The sequence below is a fragment of the Arachis ipaensis genome, chromosome B5, assembly GCF_059453495.1.
Source record: "Arachis ipaensis isolate K30076 ecotype BB chromosome B5, ASM5945349v1, whole genome shotgun sequence".
NCBI classification, from domain to species: domain Eukaryota; kingdom Viridiplantae; phylum Streptophyta; class Magnoliopsida; order Fabales; family Fabaceae; genus Arachis; species Arachis ipaensis.
In genome coordinates this window covers 14,980,047-14,998,572 of record NC_142440.1, presented here as the reverse complement: position 1 = coordinate 14,998,572, position 18,526 = coordinate 14,980,047, and the positions used below count along the sequence as shown (strand labels likewise).

General features: G+C 36.3%; 1 protein-coding gene and 1 pseudogene across 1 annotated transcript; both read right to left on the bottom strand.

Annotated features, from left to right (window-relative positions):
* Positions 1-2,165: 2,165 nt before the first annotated feature.
* On the bottom strand, positions 2,166-2,768 carry LOC148563439 (uncharacterized). The gene has a single exon (XM_088486808.1). The coding sequence runs from the start codon at positions 2,766-2,768 to the stop codon at positions 2,166-2,168; it is 603 nt and encodes a 200-aa protein (XP_088342934.1).
* A 443-nt stretch (positions 2,769-3,211) lies between these two features.
* LOC107640213 (L-lactate dehydrogenase B pseudogene) lies at positions 3,212-4,489 on the bottom strand (annotated as a pseudogene).
* Between the last annotated feature and the right edge of the window lie 14,037 nt (positions 4,490-18,526).

Sequence of the window (18,526 nt, the reverse complement as noted above, 5' to 3'; positions counted from 1 at the left end):
AAATTATGGGTGATGACTGGTGTTAATTTTTCTGCTGCACAATTCAAACAGAAATCAAGATTAAAGTTGGGTATAAAGGTATAATCTAATCAAAATAAAAAAAAAGTCATAGATTCAACCCCCTTTTAAAACTTTTTATAACCTTCAGAGAATAATAAAAAAATCAACATATTCACTTTTTCTTTCTAGCCGTTACATTTGTTAATCCCGTTACATAATTAATAAGAATTTAATCAATAATAAACTAACAAATATTTTTAAATTATATTTTATATTAATTAATTGTTATAAATAAATAATTATTTAAATTTTATTTTTTAAAATATAAAAATAATAATTATTAATTACAGTAATTTAAAATTCACTGATTAAAAATTATTTATCTATACTTTTTCTTCCTATACCAATTTAATAGGTAGGTGAGAACCCATCTTTTCTTATTACATAGTAAAACAAAATATCATATAAAATAATAGAGAGATAACTACAGAAGTCATTATTGAATCCAAGAACAACGAAAATAATTGGAATGAATTCAATCATCTATTATTGTACTGTATATGTGATATTTATATATATAAGGGTGTGAGTGCTGGGTGTATTTGCTGGTCTAACAATACTACAATACAGGGGATTTTATTCACTTGTGAACTATATAAATAACAACCTAACAACCTAACACTAACATCCCCCCTCAAGTTAGGAACATACAATTCCTAACTTGGACATAAGAAAGTGAAATTGAGGCGGAGGGAGAGCTTTAGTTAGAATATCAGCTAGTTGATGTTTAGTAGGTACATGAATCAATCTGATGGTGCCAGCTTCAATCTTCTCACGGATGAAGTGGCAGTCAATTTCAACATGCTTGGATCACTCATGAAGGGTGGGGTTCGATGCCAATTGAAGAGCAGAGATGTTGTCACAAAATAACCTGACCGAATTGACTTGGACTCAAAAAAACTGAAGTAAGCCAATTAACCAAACAACCTCACAGCTAGCATGCGCCATGGACCTATATTCGGCTTCGGTGGAGCTCCTAGAAACTACTGTCTGCTTCTTGCTCTTCCAAGTAATGAGAGAGTCACCGAGAAAGGCACAGTAGCCTGTAGTTGATCGCCTTGTGTCGAGGCAACTACCCCAATCAGCATCAGAATATATGGACAAGGTAAGTTGGGAAGCAGCTGAAAACAGAATCCCTTGGCCTGGTGCATTCTTAAGGTACCTTAATACTTGGTGAGCAGCTTGTAAATGAGGCATCTGCGGATCAGACATGAATTGGGCCAGTTTAGTGACAACAAAGGTGATGTCTGACCGGGAGATAGTGAGATACATGAGGCGACCAATGAGCCTTCTATAAGCAGAAGCATCAGGGATCAGGTCATCTTCTTTAGCTCTTAATTTGAGATTGGCATCCATAGGAACTGTTGCCGGCTTGCAGTCTAAGAGGTTGGTGTCGTCGAGTAAAGAGAGTGTATACTTGCGCTGTGTGAGTGAAATTCCTTGAGAAGATTTGGCGAGTTCCAAGCCTAGAAAGAATTTCAAGTCCCCCAATATTTTGAGTTTAAAAATGGATTGCAGCTTTAATTGAACTTTTGTCATCATATCAAGGTTAGCTCCCGCAATTATGATGTCGTCTACGTATACTAATAGGAAGGTTTCAGAATCACCAGAACCTGTTGAGAACAAGGAGTAGTCACTCTTGCATTGAGTGAAACCATTTTGCTTAAGAGTTGAGCAGAATTTGTGAAACCATTGTCTCGAAGCCTGTGGGAGCCCATAAAGTGACTTTGTAAGCCTACATACAAGGCCTTTCTTGCGTTCGGGATGCCCCATTGGAGCTTCCATATATACCTCTTCATCCAAATCCCCCTTGAGAAATGCATTAGTGATGTCCAATTGGATTAAATGCCATTTACGCACTGCTGCAATGCCTAGCAGAACTCGTACAGTGGTGACTTTAGCTACAGGGCTAAAGGTATCTTTAAAATCGATTCCTGCTTGCTGTGTGTATCCCTTGGCTACTAACCTTGCTTTGTACTTTTCTAAACTGCCATCAGCTTTTAGTTTGGCTTTGTAAATCCATCTGCATCCTATGGCAACTTTGGTGGGTGGTAAAGGAACCAATTTCCAAGTGTTGTTGGCCTCCAAAGCTTCAAGTTCTTCTTTCATTGTAGCCCTCCATTCCTCATGTTTACTGCTTGATAGTAAAATTGTGGTTCAGGAATAAAGTTGGCTTGGTAAATGGAATTATGATAAGTGTGGTTCAATCTATGGTTGCTAATGAAGTTTGAAATCGGGTAAGAAGATTTAGTATGACAAATGTAGTCATGAAGGTAGGGAGGAATACGTTTAGTCCTGGTGGATCTTCTAGGTTGGATGGAAGTAGAAGGTGTGATTTGGTTTTCTATAAGAGAGAGAATTCGGGATTGATTATTGGTTGTGGTTGATGGTTGAGGTATCTCATGTACGGTTGGAATTGTTGGAGCATTAGGCAACAGTTCAGAATCTAATATTGGATTGGGGAGGACAAAGTCATAGAAGATGTCATTGCTGAGTTGAGTATGAGGGCTTTGAGCAAAAGGCATGGTGTCCTCATGAAATATCACATCCCTTGATATGAAGAATTGTTTGGTTCGTACATTGTAAAGCTTATAACCCTTGTAGCCAAGTGGATAACCCAAGAATACGGCTGGATCTGCTCTAGGGTCAAATTTTGATCTAGAACTGGTATTTGTGGCAGCATAGGCAAGACATCCAAAAATCTTCATTGCCTTGTAATTTGGGGAATTTTCAAATAACAACTCAAATGGAGATTTCATCTTGAGGAGTGGACTCGGTGTTCTATTGATTAGAAAGACCGTAGTGGACACACATTTTCACACAAGAAAAATGGATCTGCCATGGATAAATTTGTTCTTGAGTAAAGAACGGTCTCTCACACTCGATCTCGTGATCGGAACCCTAACTTCTTCAAATAATGAAATTTGATTTAGAGAAATTAGGTTCTCATCAACTCTATTGGGAGAGTTCGAGAGTGAGGAAAAAAAGAAATGGAAGAAGAGAAAGAATCAGAGGAAATGAAAGAAAATGAAAGAAAATTGAAGGAGGAAGAAAACGGAAGGTGAGAAAAAAATGATAGCGTCTAATACCATATTGAATCCAAGAACAACGAAAATAATTGAAATGAATTCAATCATCTATTATTGTACTGTATATGTGATATTTATATATACAAGGGTGTGAGTGCTGGGTGTATTTGCTGGTCTAGCAATATTACAATACAGGAAATTTTATTCACTTGTAAACTATATAAATAACAACCTAATAACCTAACACTAACAGTCACCAAATAAAGAAGCTAATTGAGCTGCCTCGACTATTGAATATAATGAGGAGCAGTTCAAATTGGAAGTTGATTTTGGACCTCAAGGATGGCGGTGGCAGAGTCTCTGAGGTGTTGTGCCTCTTTGGGAGTCAGATGGATGTTGGTAACACCAATGACCCCTCCCCTACCAAGCTGCGACGGCAAGCTCAGAAACACTTCCCCTCCATGGATACCATGAAACCCCTTTGCAAGAACCGAAACGGGGTGCACCTTCCTCTGGTCCCTCAGAATGCTTCGAGCCAAGTTAGCCACAGAGTACCCTATGGCCCACGATGTGTACCCTTTCAGACGGATCACTTCATCGGCGCTCCCTATCACTGCCTTGTGTATCTTCTCCAGCGTCACTTTCTCGTACGCTATCTCTTGTTTCTCAAGAAAGCTTAGCACCGGAACTTCGCCCACGCTGATGCTTGACCACAGGGCCACCGAGCTGTCGCCGTGTTCCCCTACAATGTATGCCTGAACGTCGTGAGCGTTGACGTCAAGATGATCGGCAATCAGGAAACGGAAACGGGAAGAGTCCAGGTTGGTGCCGGAGCCGATGACGCGGTTCGCCGGAAACCCTGACAGCTTCCAGGCAACATATGTTAGCACGTCCACCGGATTCGAAACCACAAGAATAACACATGCCGGCGAGTGCTGAACCAGAGGGGGAATGATGCTTCTGAACAGGGACACGTTCCTCTGCACCAGGTTCAGCCTTGACTCTCCGCTCACCTGCCGTGCCCCTGCCGTCACGATGCACAGGTCAGACCCAGCCGTGACGGAGTACTCCGTGGACGCGTGGATCTTGGTGCGTGGAAGGAACGCGGCAGCGTGCTGCAGGTCCAGCATCTCTCCGCGGAGCTTGTCGGGGAGGGCATCGATGAGGACGAGTTCGTCGACGAGGTCCTGAGTGAGGATGGTTTGGGCTACGGCCATTCCGACGTTTCCTGCGCCAACTACAGTGACCTTGTTGTGGCGCTTAGTGGGAGAGGGTGGTGCAGAGTTGAGTATGGAGGTGAAGAAGGAGTGTGTTAGGTCTAAGCCTCCTGGGCCCAGCAATGACACCCCTGATGAAGCGCTCTTCTGCATCTTTTCAATTTCTTCACTTTTCTGATTGTGTTTGCTTCAACGATACTTGCTTATGCTCTTGTTTCCTAGTGTTGGTGCATTTATAATAACCCAATGGGATTGGGATTTGTGGAATGTTCGAAATCCGGGTACAAGTTTGGGGCTGCTTTTTCCTTGGGGACAAAGGTAGAGGGAGCTACTTTTCAGCGTCTTAGGTGGGATCATATTCCATGCATTATTCTAGGTCTCCTTTAATTTCCATAATGGAAAAGTTTAGGGTCCAGTAACTTTTTCAAATTCTGGCCAGCATGTAACCAGTAAGAAAAAGTGAGCTATTGGATTAAATTTCACACCAATCTTACACCATTAAATCCATCATTGATGACTATTTGATGGCTACAAATACCAAAAGTTACTGACCCCTAGCACTCCTCTTCCATAATAAGTGCTATTACTTTTGAGTTTTGAATACTTTCACTTTTCTCTTCCCATGCATGGTTCCCACTTTTGATACAATTCTCTTGCACTACAAATATTTTGTGTTTTTAATTAGGGGATGGTCCCATAAATGCGTAAAATGTCTTTTTGTAAAGATATTTACATGTCGTATTATTATTGGATGTATTAATGAATCGGTTATTTTTGAATTTTAAGAAAAGGACAAATAGGTTCCTAACCTTTTGTCTCGCGAATATTTTTGTCATTGACCATTGAAAAATATTTTTAAGTCCTTAACTTTCACAAAACTTGGACGGATCAGTCCCTCCGTCCAAATGCCTCGGTCAGGGACTGATCCGTCCAAGTTTTGTGAAGGTCAGGGACTTAAAAGTATTTTTCAATGGTCAAGTACAAAATTGTCCGCGGGACAAAAGGTTAGGGACCTATTTATCCTTTTCTCTTGAAATTTTTAACAAATTAGAATAAAATCGATTTTTTTTATAACAATAACAATAAACCCAATTTTTTTAGGGATTTAATTATATTTTTAAATTTTTAAGAATTTAAATGTTCGAAAAACAAAAAGTCAGGGATATAATTGTCTTTTTATCAAAAAATTTAAAAATATTCGGTTTAGATGGTATAATTCGATCGGATCAAATCGGGTCTAATAATTATAATGCAGATAATTGGGTTTATTATTGTTGCTATAATAAACCGATTTTATTCTGATTTATAATAAAAAATAAATTATTAACCGATTTAATAAGAATGTCCAATAATAACATGACATATGTAAATGTCTTTAAAAAAAGATATTTTTAGTGTCTTTATTAAAGTGGTCATCTTTTAATTAAGCAATAAAAAATATAAGTAACCAACTCTATTTACGTAGTTAATTTGAACTAATTTTTTAAATTAAAAAAATATAATCTCTTTTATGAATATTTGCATATTGTGCACATTCACCTTCTTTCTTTCCTTTTTTTTTTCTATTTTTCGTCAAATCTGCGCTGCTCATCGCCGTTCGTTGCGCGCATTGCTCATCTCCAGCATACCAGTCGTCCGTTGGCAAAATTAAAATTTGTTGACAATTTTAAATTAAAAATATTTATAATTATGAATAAATTATTAAAATATTCATAATTATAAATGACTTATTAAAATGTAACGAATATCATCGTTGATTTTTTTTTTTTACTGTTTTTGGTCATCGTATGACCGTCACTCTCACTCGGGCAACCAAAAGAATCTAGAATATATTCGTAGTGAGAAATTTCAAAGCCAACAAAACATAACATACATGTCCCGGATGATTTACGATATGCTTACGGAATATGTTGTCATTGATGATGGTCTTCTTTTTCTTTTGCCGCTTCCTTGCAAGCTATAGAGAAACATCATCAAAGGCATATAAATGGACCAAAATAATTCAGTTTTGGTCAACGGAACGTTTTATCAGGAAATCTGTGTATGCTGAGGACCGAGGGTTAGAGATATAATTATTAGTCTTATATTTTTCTATTAGCTGAAATTTTTGGGATGAGTGATATCATGATATGGTATTAAAACTCTAGATTCGAAAAGTCAAGAGTTCTATCCTCGATGAATCCCAAAGTCAATTTAAGTTAAGATGCCGATGTGTCACGTATTGATTGGTCTATTTATAAAATCGGTTAATTTATTCTTTATGTCACAGCCCAAAATGAGCTATGACCAACGCTTAGGAAAATAATCCCATAGCAAGCCTAATATACTTAAATATAAATTGAATAAGAAAGTTACAAATATTTTACAAGTTCTAAAATAAATAGTTATACATTTTTAACAAAAATTAAAATAATTAAGAATGGTTGGACCCTGCCTGTGTCATATGGAGCATATATACATCTAAGAATTCGTCAACAAATAAGTATTCATTGCAGATCGTTACATCTTGAATAGAAAGTCTCCCAGAGACAAGTAATTATTCCTGAAAAATGTTTTTAGAAAAACGGGGTGAGTTTTGCAACTCAATGATTAGACATTACATTTATAATCGACATGCGACCATATAAACATTATATCAAAATAATTTTAATTAGAAAATAATAGTTGATAATAATAAGTGAATCAATAAGGGAGTTCTCATACAGAAATCAAATAAAAAATCCACACTTGGGCGGCTCCACCTCTATGGGTAGCCCTTTCCTCTCGTGTGTCCTAACAGAATAGCAGATCTAACGCGTGGCCTACACATTAGGCTAGCAACACCCCTGATAGTTGGGGTCTGAGTTAGATGCATCTAAGTTAACGGCATAACCGCCGTTAATTACAGTTTTCTAATACGAGCCTCCCGAACCAATTCAAAACATATAATTTCAAATACAACAAATCTTTGATCTTCCAAATATACAAGGTATCGAATCAAATCAAATCGTATTATACTTTCTCATCAGAAATTTTTCCCAATCATACTTTCTCAATTATAAGAAGTTCAAACATATTTCACAATCTTTAAAGTAAGTGAGTACCAACAAATACTTCAATGCTTCAAAATAAATATTCAAATAAAATCAAACATTTCAGAATATGCAAAACTTCATCAAAAATATATATGGTCTCATGTTTAGTTCGGAAAGTATAAACTTCATAAAAATAAATTATTTAATTCTAATAAATCAATTATTCTAATCAATTTAAAATCGTTCAAGGCAAATATAGTGAGTATAATTCAAAGATCATAATAGATATATGTCAAAATAATTATACATGCACAATCAAGCAATTATAAATGTAAAGCCTACTCACAACTTGGTCCCAAGAGACCGAAGATACCGAACCCGGAATGCCAAAATCCAAGGTGAGGAGGATTGAAGTAGAATGGAACGAATGAGCGTATGATTTGGATTAAGGCAGCGACAAGGTGGAGCTGGCGATAGTTTGGGTTAGTGACAGGAACGGTTCAGCTCCGGCGGCACCAACGGCTCTAGTAGCAACCAAGGTTCACCCGAACGGCGACACAAGAGCGGTGACAGAACAACCCTCTATTCACGGCGGTTCCTCTTCCGCATCTTGTTTCTCTCTCTTCAAGCTCTCTCTTCTCTCTCAACAATGGCGATGGTGACTTGGCATGGTAGCGGTTGAAGCTAAGCGACGACGGAGACAAGGCGCGGCGGCTGTAGCAATTCGACGGCGGCGAGGCAGAATGGCGGTAGTCCTTCTTCCGCGTCTCCTCTCTTGTGCTTGTCTCCTCTCTCGGATGCATCTCTCTCGGTTCTGGCCCCTGATGGCGATGCGACGGGAGACGAACGGCGGGCTCTCGGCCGGCGGTGATGAGGCGCAGCTCTCTCTCTCTCCTCGCGTGGTGACTTGGTGTGGACAGCTCCCTCCTTCCTCTTCCCTTCTCTTCTCGTGATCTCCCCTCTTCTCTCTTTTCCTTTTCTTTCTTTCTTTTTCCGTCAAGTTTGGGTGTGTGTGCTGTGGGGAAGAGAGTGAGTGAGAAAGTGTGTGGCTAGGGTTAGAGAAAGAAGAAAGTAAAATCTAGAAGTGGGTCCCACTGGCTTATCTATTTATTTATTTTTTTCTGGCTATTACATTCTTCCCTCCTTTAGAAATTCGGTCCTTGAATTTCAAACCAATATACTATGTAATATTGTGTGAGCAGTACAAGTTACACATATTTACACATATTTTATAGAATTAGACATTGATGCAACGAATAACAAATTTAGAAATTAGAGAAAAAGTAATATGGTGACAATTTCAATCGAAATAAATACAATCACGTTTTGAAACCATAAGTTTAATAATGTGTACAAATATTATGCAAAAATAATGATATGCATTAGAATGAAAAAAAAATTCTTTCAAGAGTAATGATTATAAGAAAGAGGGTCGTGACAATCATGGAATTAAAGGGAAACACGATGAATATATTGGCGACAAAACAAAATCATTTCACTGATGATCTTTTTCGGACCTAAAACATTGTTATGATAACTGTAAGGTCCCACATCGGTTGAGGAGTGGAACGAAGCATGCCTTATAAGGGTGTGGATACCTCTCCCTAGCATGACGCGTTTTGACGAGTGAGTGTGAGGAGCTTCGGCTATCATCCCTGTAGTCAAAGACAAAACTGTGAGGCTTTGTGGTGTACCAAAGCGGACAATATTGTGCTAGCGGGTGATCTGGGTTGTTACAATAACTTGCTTATCAATTACTATAGAAGTTCAACTAATTACAACATAATCAAACAATGCAACATATTTCTTTTAGTTAAAGAGATAAATACATTTAAATAGCTAATCTAAGACTCAAATCATATATCCATGCTTCATGAAAATCATATGATAAAGATAAATTTGTAAATTTTTATATAAGTTTTCTACTAAGATAAAAACAATTATCATTCATCATGAAAGGTTTTTTTTTCATCAAAGAAGTACTTTGGAATTTTTTTTATTTATTTAATTTTTGAAAATACCTTTTTAATATCAAAACTTATTAATTAGTTAGGAGACATGGCCTAGATAAATAAATACATACAAAGATCGCTTTTAATTTATTTCTAATTTGAAAAGACACAATTTTTCAGTATCAAAGAAGAGAAAGAAGATACAAGGCCTAAAGTCTATATTATGTACAGATCAAAATTGGAATATTAGGATAAAGAAAGTCACAAAAAAAAAAAAACAATAAGAAAGAGTAGCATCACAAGCAAGAAAACGAAGAGTAACACTCTTATAACCTAAATGGAATATCCACAACATTCATAAATCAAAACCACAAACAATAAGATAGAGATAATAACAGAGAAGCAAAGTAAGACAATAAATTTAAGGTTTGACACCACGTTTTAGAATATATAATTAGTCATAAAAATGAAAACATTAACTGTCACAGAAATTAACCTGCTCTTTTTTCCTAATTTAGAAATCTCTAACTAAGTCTCTTAGAAATTATTATTATTATTATTATCATGGCTTTAGTTATTAAGCATACTAATATAAAAATGGAAATTACTTGACTATAAATGAGAGATAGATAGTGTAAAACATGACAAGATGTTATTTATCTTCTTATTGTCCTTTATGCCAAAATTTACATGTACATTCAACTCATTTAAGTACAAAATCTTAGTTAAACCATCCAAGAAGAGGCCCTTCAATACTTCATATGCAAGAACAGTTTAAGGCCAGCACAACAATTCATAACAATTTTAACATAATTCAGACCCCTTACAGCATTCAAGCAAAATTCTCCAATTATGGTTAGTGTGACCAATTATGGCAAACACGTATAGAGAAATGCGAAGATAAGTGAAAGAAACAGCTTGTCAAACTTACATAAGACTAGATCAAACAAAAACACAAGGTGAGAACAAAGGCAAAGTTGAGTTGGAAACAAAATATGTGTAGACAAAATCTTGCTCCTGAACCCCCGAAGTTAAACCTCCAATACACTCGGTCGTTTTACTGCACAAAAGCATGTTCGCAATTCAATTCCAATACCTCATCCAAAGAGAAAACACCACCAAAAAGTTAAAACTAAAATCAAATCCTCTTATCCTTATTAGTGAGACTAAGAACTGATAACCCCCCACAACCGATGCATCGTGTGATTCTGGTCAGAGACAGCTGGAAGCATAAACTATACCATTCATGTGATCGAATCTAATAACTTCTATGTGCTCAGCCAACAATAAAAAGCGATAAAAAGAAAAATTGAGTATATATGATACAGTCAGCATATATGGCAAACGACGACCAATAAGTGCTCATTAAACGCTTACTCTTCTATCTTGAAAGTGTGTCAACAACTAGGATAGACGAACAACAAGTTGGGCCTATCATCATTCTCAAAGCTAACAGTCAAAATAATTAAGAACAAAACACAAACTGCTATACCGAGTTAGAAGTCACCATATGAATGAGTATGATAGCCAAAAGTATCGATTGGAAGACAACATTGCAAAGGAACAGGAATTGACATGTTCATACTAAATACATGGAAAGAAAATAGAAGAAACAAAAGACAGATCTAGGGCATTCAAACTCCAGGTCAAAGTCGCCAACTCCACATCTAAGTATCTAACTCGATTACATGGACAATGTTACTCAATCAACTCAACGAACATAACGCTGCGAAAAAATAAGTTCAAATTGAACTTTACACCAAGCATTAATACTAGAAAATAAATATTGCATGAAAATTCAATAGAGAAGACAAGTTTAATCTAGATCATGAGCTTGTATTATTTTTGTAGAGCTTCTCTTTTTTTTTTTCAAATCATATCTTTTGATCCAAAATTTTAAATCGTTGCAATCAATGAAAAGCATTGCAGGTCATAAAAAAAAGTGAAACAACTATATAATCAAGTTATTTTTATAATATTTAAAGGAGTAGAAAGAAAAAGAATAATATAACAAGGACATATCAACCTCGGAATCTTGAAAATATTCTTGGTGCAATCCCGTACCTTTCAATTGATTCCTAAGAAAAAGAGAAACAAAAACCGATTTCCAAGCACGAGAGAATAACAAAGGAAACAACACAAAGTAGCAAATTTAAAAATATATAAAAAAAAAGCAAAATTAAACAAATGAACCAGACAAGTGCAAAAGCATATCACTAGGATGCACTCAACACCCATGATTGAACAACACTACACGGGAAACCAACGACATTTAATTCAAATGCTGCTAGCACAGTAGGTTGGAATGACCAAAAAGGAAAGAAGAGTTTGGAAAAACTGTTTTAGGAAAATAGATTCAATCCACATTCCACTGTATACATCATGCTCAACAACCAGGCTACAATGTTGCATAGAATATAACTACATTTTGATTTACATGCACGATTTATAATTTATAATTGAATCTAAAAACAGGTAAAAGTAGAGAATTTGTTTTGTTTTAAGGAATTAGATATCTAGTCGTCCATGTCCAAAATAACAGAAAATTCTTTTTAATTTCTCCGATCTACAAATCTCAACCTCCCAAATGCATTATGAACCAAGTGAAACCGAAGCTAAATCCCTCTACATAATAATGATAAGAACAGTTGAAGAATAGAAGTTTCAAGGGAAAAGGCAAGGGTAAGGAGTTCTCGGTTTCTTCGGATCTAGGCAAAAGCAAAATTCATCATCCAATCTCCGACAAAAAGCAAGCATTCTGTGGAAAAAAAAAGCCATGTTCAATAGCATAGTACCGTAACAGAACAGATTATCAAATAAAGAAAAAAAACTCAACCAAACTTTCAGATAAAAAAAGATTCAATTCAGCTAACAGATCATCCAAAAAATTAGCCACACCAAAGCAAAAAGAAATCACAATTCCAATAAAAAAAGAAACAAGAATGACACTTCGTTCAAATGTTCATCGCGTAGTTCTTCTCCATGAACAACCGAATAACAGTTCATTGTTTCAAAAGAAAGAATCACGAGTGGTTCAAAATTATGTTAGCTTCAAAGATCATCCACATAAGAAGAACAAACTCCTCGTTTATCGAAATCCAAAAGAAAGCATCTCAATTCAACAGCTAAGCAAATCCACAATTCACAAATCCAAATACAGTTTTACAAAAGGAATCAGATAGTAATTCACAGCAAGAACATATTGAATCTTCTAGATCATGAATGAAATCTTGAAATCGAGAACCATAGAGAAGATTAAAGCAAATATTCACAAAAGTGAGAAAGAGCAGAACCTGCTAAAAGATAAAAGAGTCGTAATTTGGAACCGGAACCGGAACCGAAACTGAAGTCATTGGAAAAGCAAGTTCAAGATTCAAGATTCCAAAGGATAACTCAAAGTTGGGTACAAAAAAGATGAAAGGAGTGGCAAAAACCGGCAAATGTCACATGATAACAACCAGATAACAACAACGACATCAAAGACGAAGATGACAATCCTATAGGCCTTTGATAGTGTCACAAATTGTACAAATAGGCACGCTTCTATTTAAACAATTGTGATCCTACCATAGGACACTTGCTCCATATTACACAGATTAAACCAGGCTCTGATACCAATTTGTCACAGCCCAAAATGAGCCATGACCGGCGCTCAGGAAAATAATCCCATAGCAAGCCTAATATACTCAAATATAAATTGAATAAGAAAGTTACAAATATTTTACGAGTTCTAAAATAAATAGTTATACATTTTTAAAAAAAATTAAAATAATTAAGAATGGTTGGACCCTGCCTTTGTCATATGGAGCATATATACATCTAAGAACTCGTCAACGAATAAGTACTCATTGCAGATCGTTACATCTTGAATAGAAAGTCTCACAGAGACAAGTAATTGTTCCTGAAAAATATTTTTAGAAAAACTAGGTGAGTTTTGTAACTCAGTGACTAGACAATACATCTATAATCGACATGAGACCATATAAACATTATATCAAAATAATTTTAATTAGAAAATAATAGTTGATAATAATAAGTGAATCAATAAGGGAGTTCTCATACAGAAATCAAATCAAAAATCCACACTGGGCGGCTCCACCTTTATGGGTAGCCCTTTCCTCTCGTGTGTCCTAATAGAATAGCAGATCTAACGTGTGACCTACACGTTAGGCCAGCAACACCCCTGCTAATTGGGTTCTGAGTTAGATGCATCTAAATTAACCTCATAACCGCTGTTAACTACGGTTTTCTAATACGAGCCTCCCAAACCAATTCAAAACATATAATTTCAAATACAACAAATCTTTGATCTTCCAAATATACAAGGTATCGAATCAAATCAAATCGTATTATACTTTCTCATCGAAAATTTTTCCCAATCATACTTTCTCAATTATAAGAAGTTCAAACATATTTCACAATCTTTAAAGTAAGGAGTACCAACAAATACTTCAATACTTCAAAAACAAATATTCAAATAAAATCAAACATTTCAGAATATGCAAAACTTCATCAAAAACATATATGGTCTCATGTATAGTTCGAAAAGTATAAACTTCATAAAAATAAATTATTTAATTCTAATAAATCAATTATTCTAATCAATTTAAAATCGTTCAAGGTAAATATAGTGAGTATAATTAAAAGATCATAATAGATATATGTCAAAATAATTATAGATGCATAATCAAGCAATTATAAATGTAAAGCCTACTCACAACTTGGTCCCAAGGGACCGAAGATACCGAACCCGGAGTGCCAAAATCCAAGGTGAGGAGGATTGAAGTAGAATGGAACGAATGAGCGTAGGATTTGGATTAGGGTAGCGACAAGGTGGAGCTGGTGATAGTTTGGGTTAGTGACAGGAACGGTTCAGCTCCAGCGGCACCAACGGCTCCAGTAGCAACCAAGGTTCACCCGAACGACGACACAAGAGTGGTGACTGAGCAACCCTCTATTCACGGCGGCTCCTCTTGCACATCTTGTTTCTCTCTCTTCAAGCTCTCTCTTCTCTCTCAACAATGGCAATGGTGACTTGGCATGGTGGCGGTTGAAGCTCAGTGACGACGGAGACAAGGCGCGGCGACTGTAGCAATTCGACGGCGGCGAGGCAGAATGGCAGCAGTCCTTCTTCCGTGTCTCCTCTCTCACGCTCGTCTCCTCTCTCGGACGTATCTCTCTCGGTTCTGGCCCCTGATAGCGACGCGACGGGAGACGAACGGCGGGTTCCAGGCCGACGGTGATGAGGCGCGGCTCTCTCTCCTCGCGTGGTGACTCGGTGTGGACAACTCCCTCCTTCCTCCTCCCTTCTCTTCTTGTGGTCTCATCTCTTCTCTCTTTTCCTTTTCTTTCTTTCTTTTACTATCAAGTTTGGGTGTATGTGCTGTAGGGAAGAGAGTGAGGTGAGTGAGTGTGTGTGCAGCGGTGGGAAGTGAGTGAGAGAGTGTGTGGCTAGGGTTAGAGAAAAAAGAAAATAAAATCTAGGAGTGGGTCCCACCGGCTTATCTATTTATTTATTTTTTTCTCGATATTACAGTTTAAGTTTGATTCGATCCGTCCGATTTATATAACCTTGACCGGGTCATATTTTTTTCTTTTACTTTAATAAATGAAATCGTTCAAAACCCTACCCCTCACCCCTCACCCCTCACCATCTCCTCCCTCAACGTTACTTTCTCGCTAAAAATGAGCTCTCTCATCTCTGTCACCGTGGCTCAGTTGCTCTCGCACAAGCTCTCTCTCTCTCGGCTCCGGTCTCTCTACTGTCTCCGGTATCCCACTCAAGATCATCGTCCCTCTTTGTGTCGTCACTCATCACCATCTCATACTCAGTCGCGCTCACGCGCCTTTCCTGCCCTCGTCGTCGGCGGCGGCAGAAGCAGCAAGTCCCGGGACTAGTCATCGTCGTCGCTCCCTGTCTCGTCACCGTTTCACACTCAATCCCATGCCTTTGTTGCCATTGTTCTACTCGTCGCCCCCGCCGGCAGAAGCAGCAAGTCCCGGGGCTGATCGTCATTGTCGTCTTCTTACTTAGACTTTTGCCATCAGCTTCCTCTTCGCCATCAGCTTCCTTCGCACAACCAGAAGCTGGTCTCCAATTTGGTTAGTTCCAACAAATTCTCCTATTCTTTCTTTTTCAATTTTGTTGTTGTAATTCATCACTGCACTTTGATTTTGCTGCTGAAATTTATTGCTGAGAATATCATTGAACTAGATTTTTTATTGCTAAAAATCATCACTGAACCTTGAATAATTTGTTATTGAGCTGGAATTTTCTATTTACATTGTGTTTGGATTTAACCTAATTAGTTGTGACCATATGTATATATACTTCAGTCTAGAAATTGGATTAATAGTTTATTTAGATAGATATGTCTTGGGGATGCTAAACAATACTTGTAAAAGTTGTTGCTGCAAGCATAAAATTTAATATTAATTTGTTACTCGTTTATATTCTTATATAAAAAATTACAATGGTAGAATTAGCATTGTGTGAGCATACCATGTATTGTAAGATATTTTGGTGATTAGCTAACATATTATTTGGAGTCCATCTAAAGGTAGACGAGGCAGGATAACTATTTTTGGAACTTTATCCATGCATGTTCTTTAGTTGTTGACATGATGACATTAGAGTTCTATCCATTAAGCTCTAATGGATTTTTATTTTTAATGGTTTATTACTTTGGTACACAATTAATTTAACATTATGTCAACATTTTCAAGAAATCAATTGCCTTTATCTTAAATAATGTGTTATGCTTTTGTTTTCCTGAATACACTAAGGGACAATACAAAGGCAACAAAGTATAGAAGTGCATTCAACAAATACAATATAAGGGGTCTGTCTCGATGTCTGAATTGGTTGAATTTGTTATTGATTATCGTCACTAAACCTTGAATTTGTTGCTGTTTTACTCAAATAATTAATTAGGTCAATCTTTTTGTTGCTGAAAGTCATCACTAAATTGAATTTGTTAGTGATTGAACTTTAAATTTGTGGTTGTTTTGTTGAATAATCACTGAGTTAATTTTTTTTGTTGTTAAAAATTATCTCAGTTGAATTTGTTATTGATTATCATGACCGGACTTTGAATTTGTTGCTGTCTTTGCTCAAATAATCACCTAGCTCCTATAAACTTTTACAGCATGACTTTGCAGTTAATGTATCTTGTACTGTGTTCCTTCATCATTGTAGCTTGTGCCTTTGAATCAAATGAAAAGATTTGTCAACGAAATCTCCCTGCAAAAATGAAGGTGGCAGAAGCTCCAAACAGATTGAAGATCCCTCACGTCCATTGCTGCAAGCCTGCAACACAGGCAAGCAGCTTTGAATAGAGTGAAAGGCTCACTTGACTGCTCTCAATTAAAGATTAACTGGTATTTAGATCCGTCGTGATTTCACCATTCAATGTATTTTAATGAATTAATAACAAAATATTGAAAAAATTGGCAAAACATAGGCCAAATATTTAATATCAACTATACTATAGCCATTGATTCATTGTTGTAGTAGAAGTTACCTATAATGTATTATCTTGAAGAAGCTTATTGATAAACCCCATTTTTAGGGTCAATCTTGTGTTGAATTTAGAGGGTTTTGTCAACTTTTCTCTCATTTATTCACTAAAATAGCATGGTTTTGTAAATTCTCCTTTAATTGTGCTTAAGAGTGAAAACATGCTTTTTAGGTCTTAAAATAGCTAAATTTAATTCACCTTGATTCCATTAGATGTCTTGATATGTTTGTTAAGTGATTTCAGGTCTAGGAAGCAAAGATTGGATTGAGAGAATGAAGAAAAAGCATGTAGAAATGGAGAACTCATGAAGAAATCAAAGAATCACAAAGCTGTCAATCCTGACCTCTTCGCACTTAAACGATCATAACTTGAGCTACAGAGGTCAAAATGAGGCGGTTCCAGTTACGTACGCGTGGGAAGCTGCACATGAATCACTAAAGGCAACTCGTGGCTAGTAATTTCTGAAGCATTTTGTGTCCAATTCAACTCATTTCTGATGCTATTTAACCCAAGGATTGAAGAGGGATGAGACACTTAGACACTTAGTTAGTGTTAGTTTAGTTTTCATGAGGCTTTAGTTAGTTTCTAGAGAGAGAAACTCTTACCTCTCTCTAGAATTAGAATTAGGTTTAGATCTAGATCTACTTCTCTCTTCTCTTGCTTAATTTTCCTTTTCCTCTTTAATTCTTCTCTTGTAGTTGTAGCATTCTACTTCTCTTGTAGTTTCTTTGTATTGTTAGTTGTAGTTTATGAATTCTTTTGTAGATCTATTTTTCCTTTCAATGCAATTTGTGATTTCTTTGTTGTTTCATAATTGCTTTGATTTTCTATTGTTGATCTCTTGCTTTTGTAGTTGTAGATTCTTTTAATTCTTGCAATTTATATGTTGTTTGTTTGTATTGCCCATTAGGTGTTTGATGAAATGCTTCTTTTAGTTATGAGTTAGATTTTCTTCTCTTAGCTTTGGTTGAGTAATTGGTGACTCTTGAGTTATCAAACTCTTTTGTTGATTGACAATTAGAAGTTGCTAATTGACTTGAATGCCACTAAAGCTAGTCTTTCCTTTGGGATTTGGCTAGGACTTGTGGACTCAAGTTAATCCATCCACTTGACTTTCCTCCATGGTTAGAGGTTAACTAAGTGGGAGTAATGAACAATTTTCATCACAATTGATAAGGATAGCTAGGATAGAACTTCTAGTTCTCATTCCTTGCCAAGAGCCTAGTCATTAGTTTAATTTCATTGTCATTTACTTTTCATGTCTATTATCTCAAAAACCCCAAAACACACCTCTAACCAATAACAAGTACACTTTATTGCAATTCCTAGGGAGAACAACCCGAGGTTTAATACTTCGGTTATTTTCATTAGGGGTTTGTTACTTGTGACAACCAAATTTTTGGATGAAAGAATTATTGTTAGTTTAGAAACTATACTTGCAACGAGATTCCATTAGTGAAATTCTATGCCATTAATTCTTCTATCATCAAAATGACGCCGTTACCAGAGATTTGCAATTGTATACCTTATTATTGGTTATTGTATATATGTGAATATTGTGAATATGTTTGTCTTTTTCTTGTTTGTTAGTTTTTGTTAGTTTTAGGACTCTATTAGTTTTGTTTCTATTTGTTACTATGAATTCTCATCCTTGTGGTTTTGGATATGGTTATGACAATGTTGTAGGTGATGAAAATTTTAATGATGGCTCACATTATGGGAGAGATGAATTCT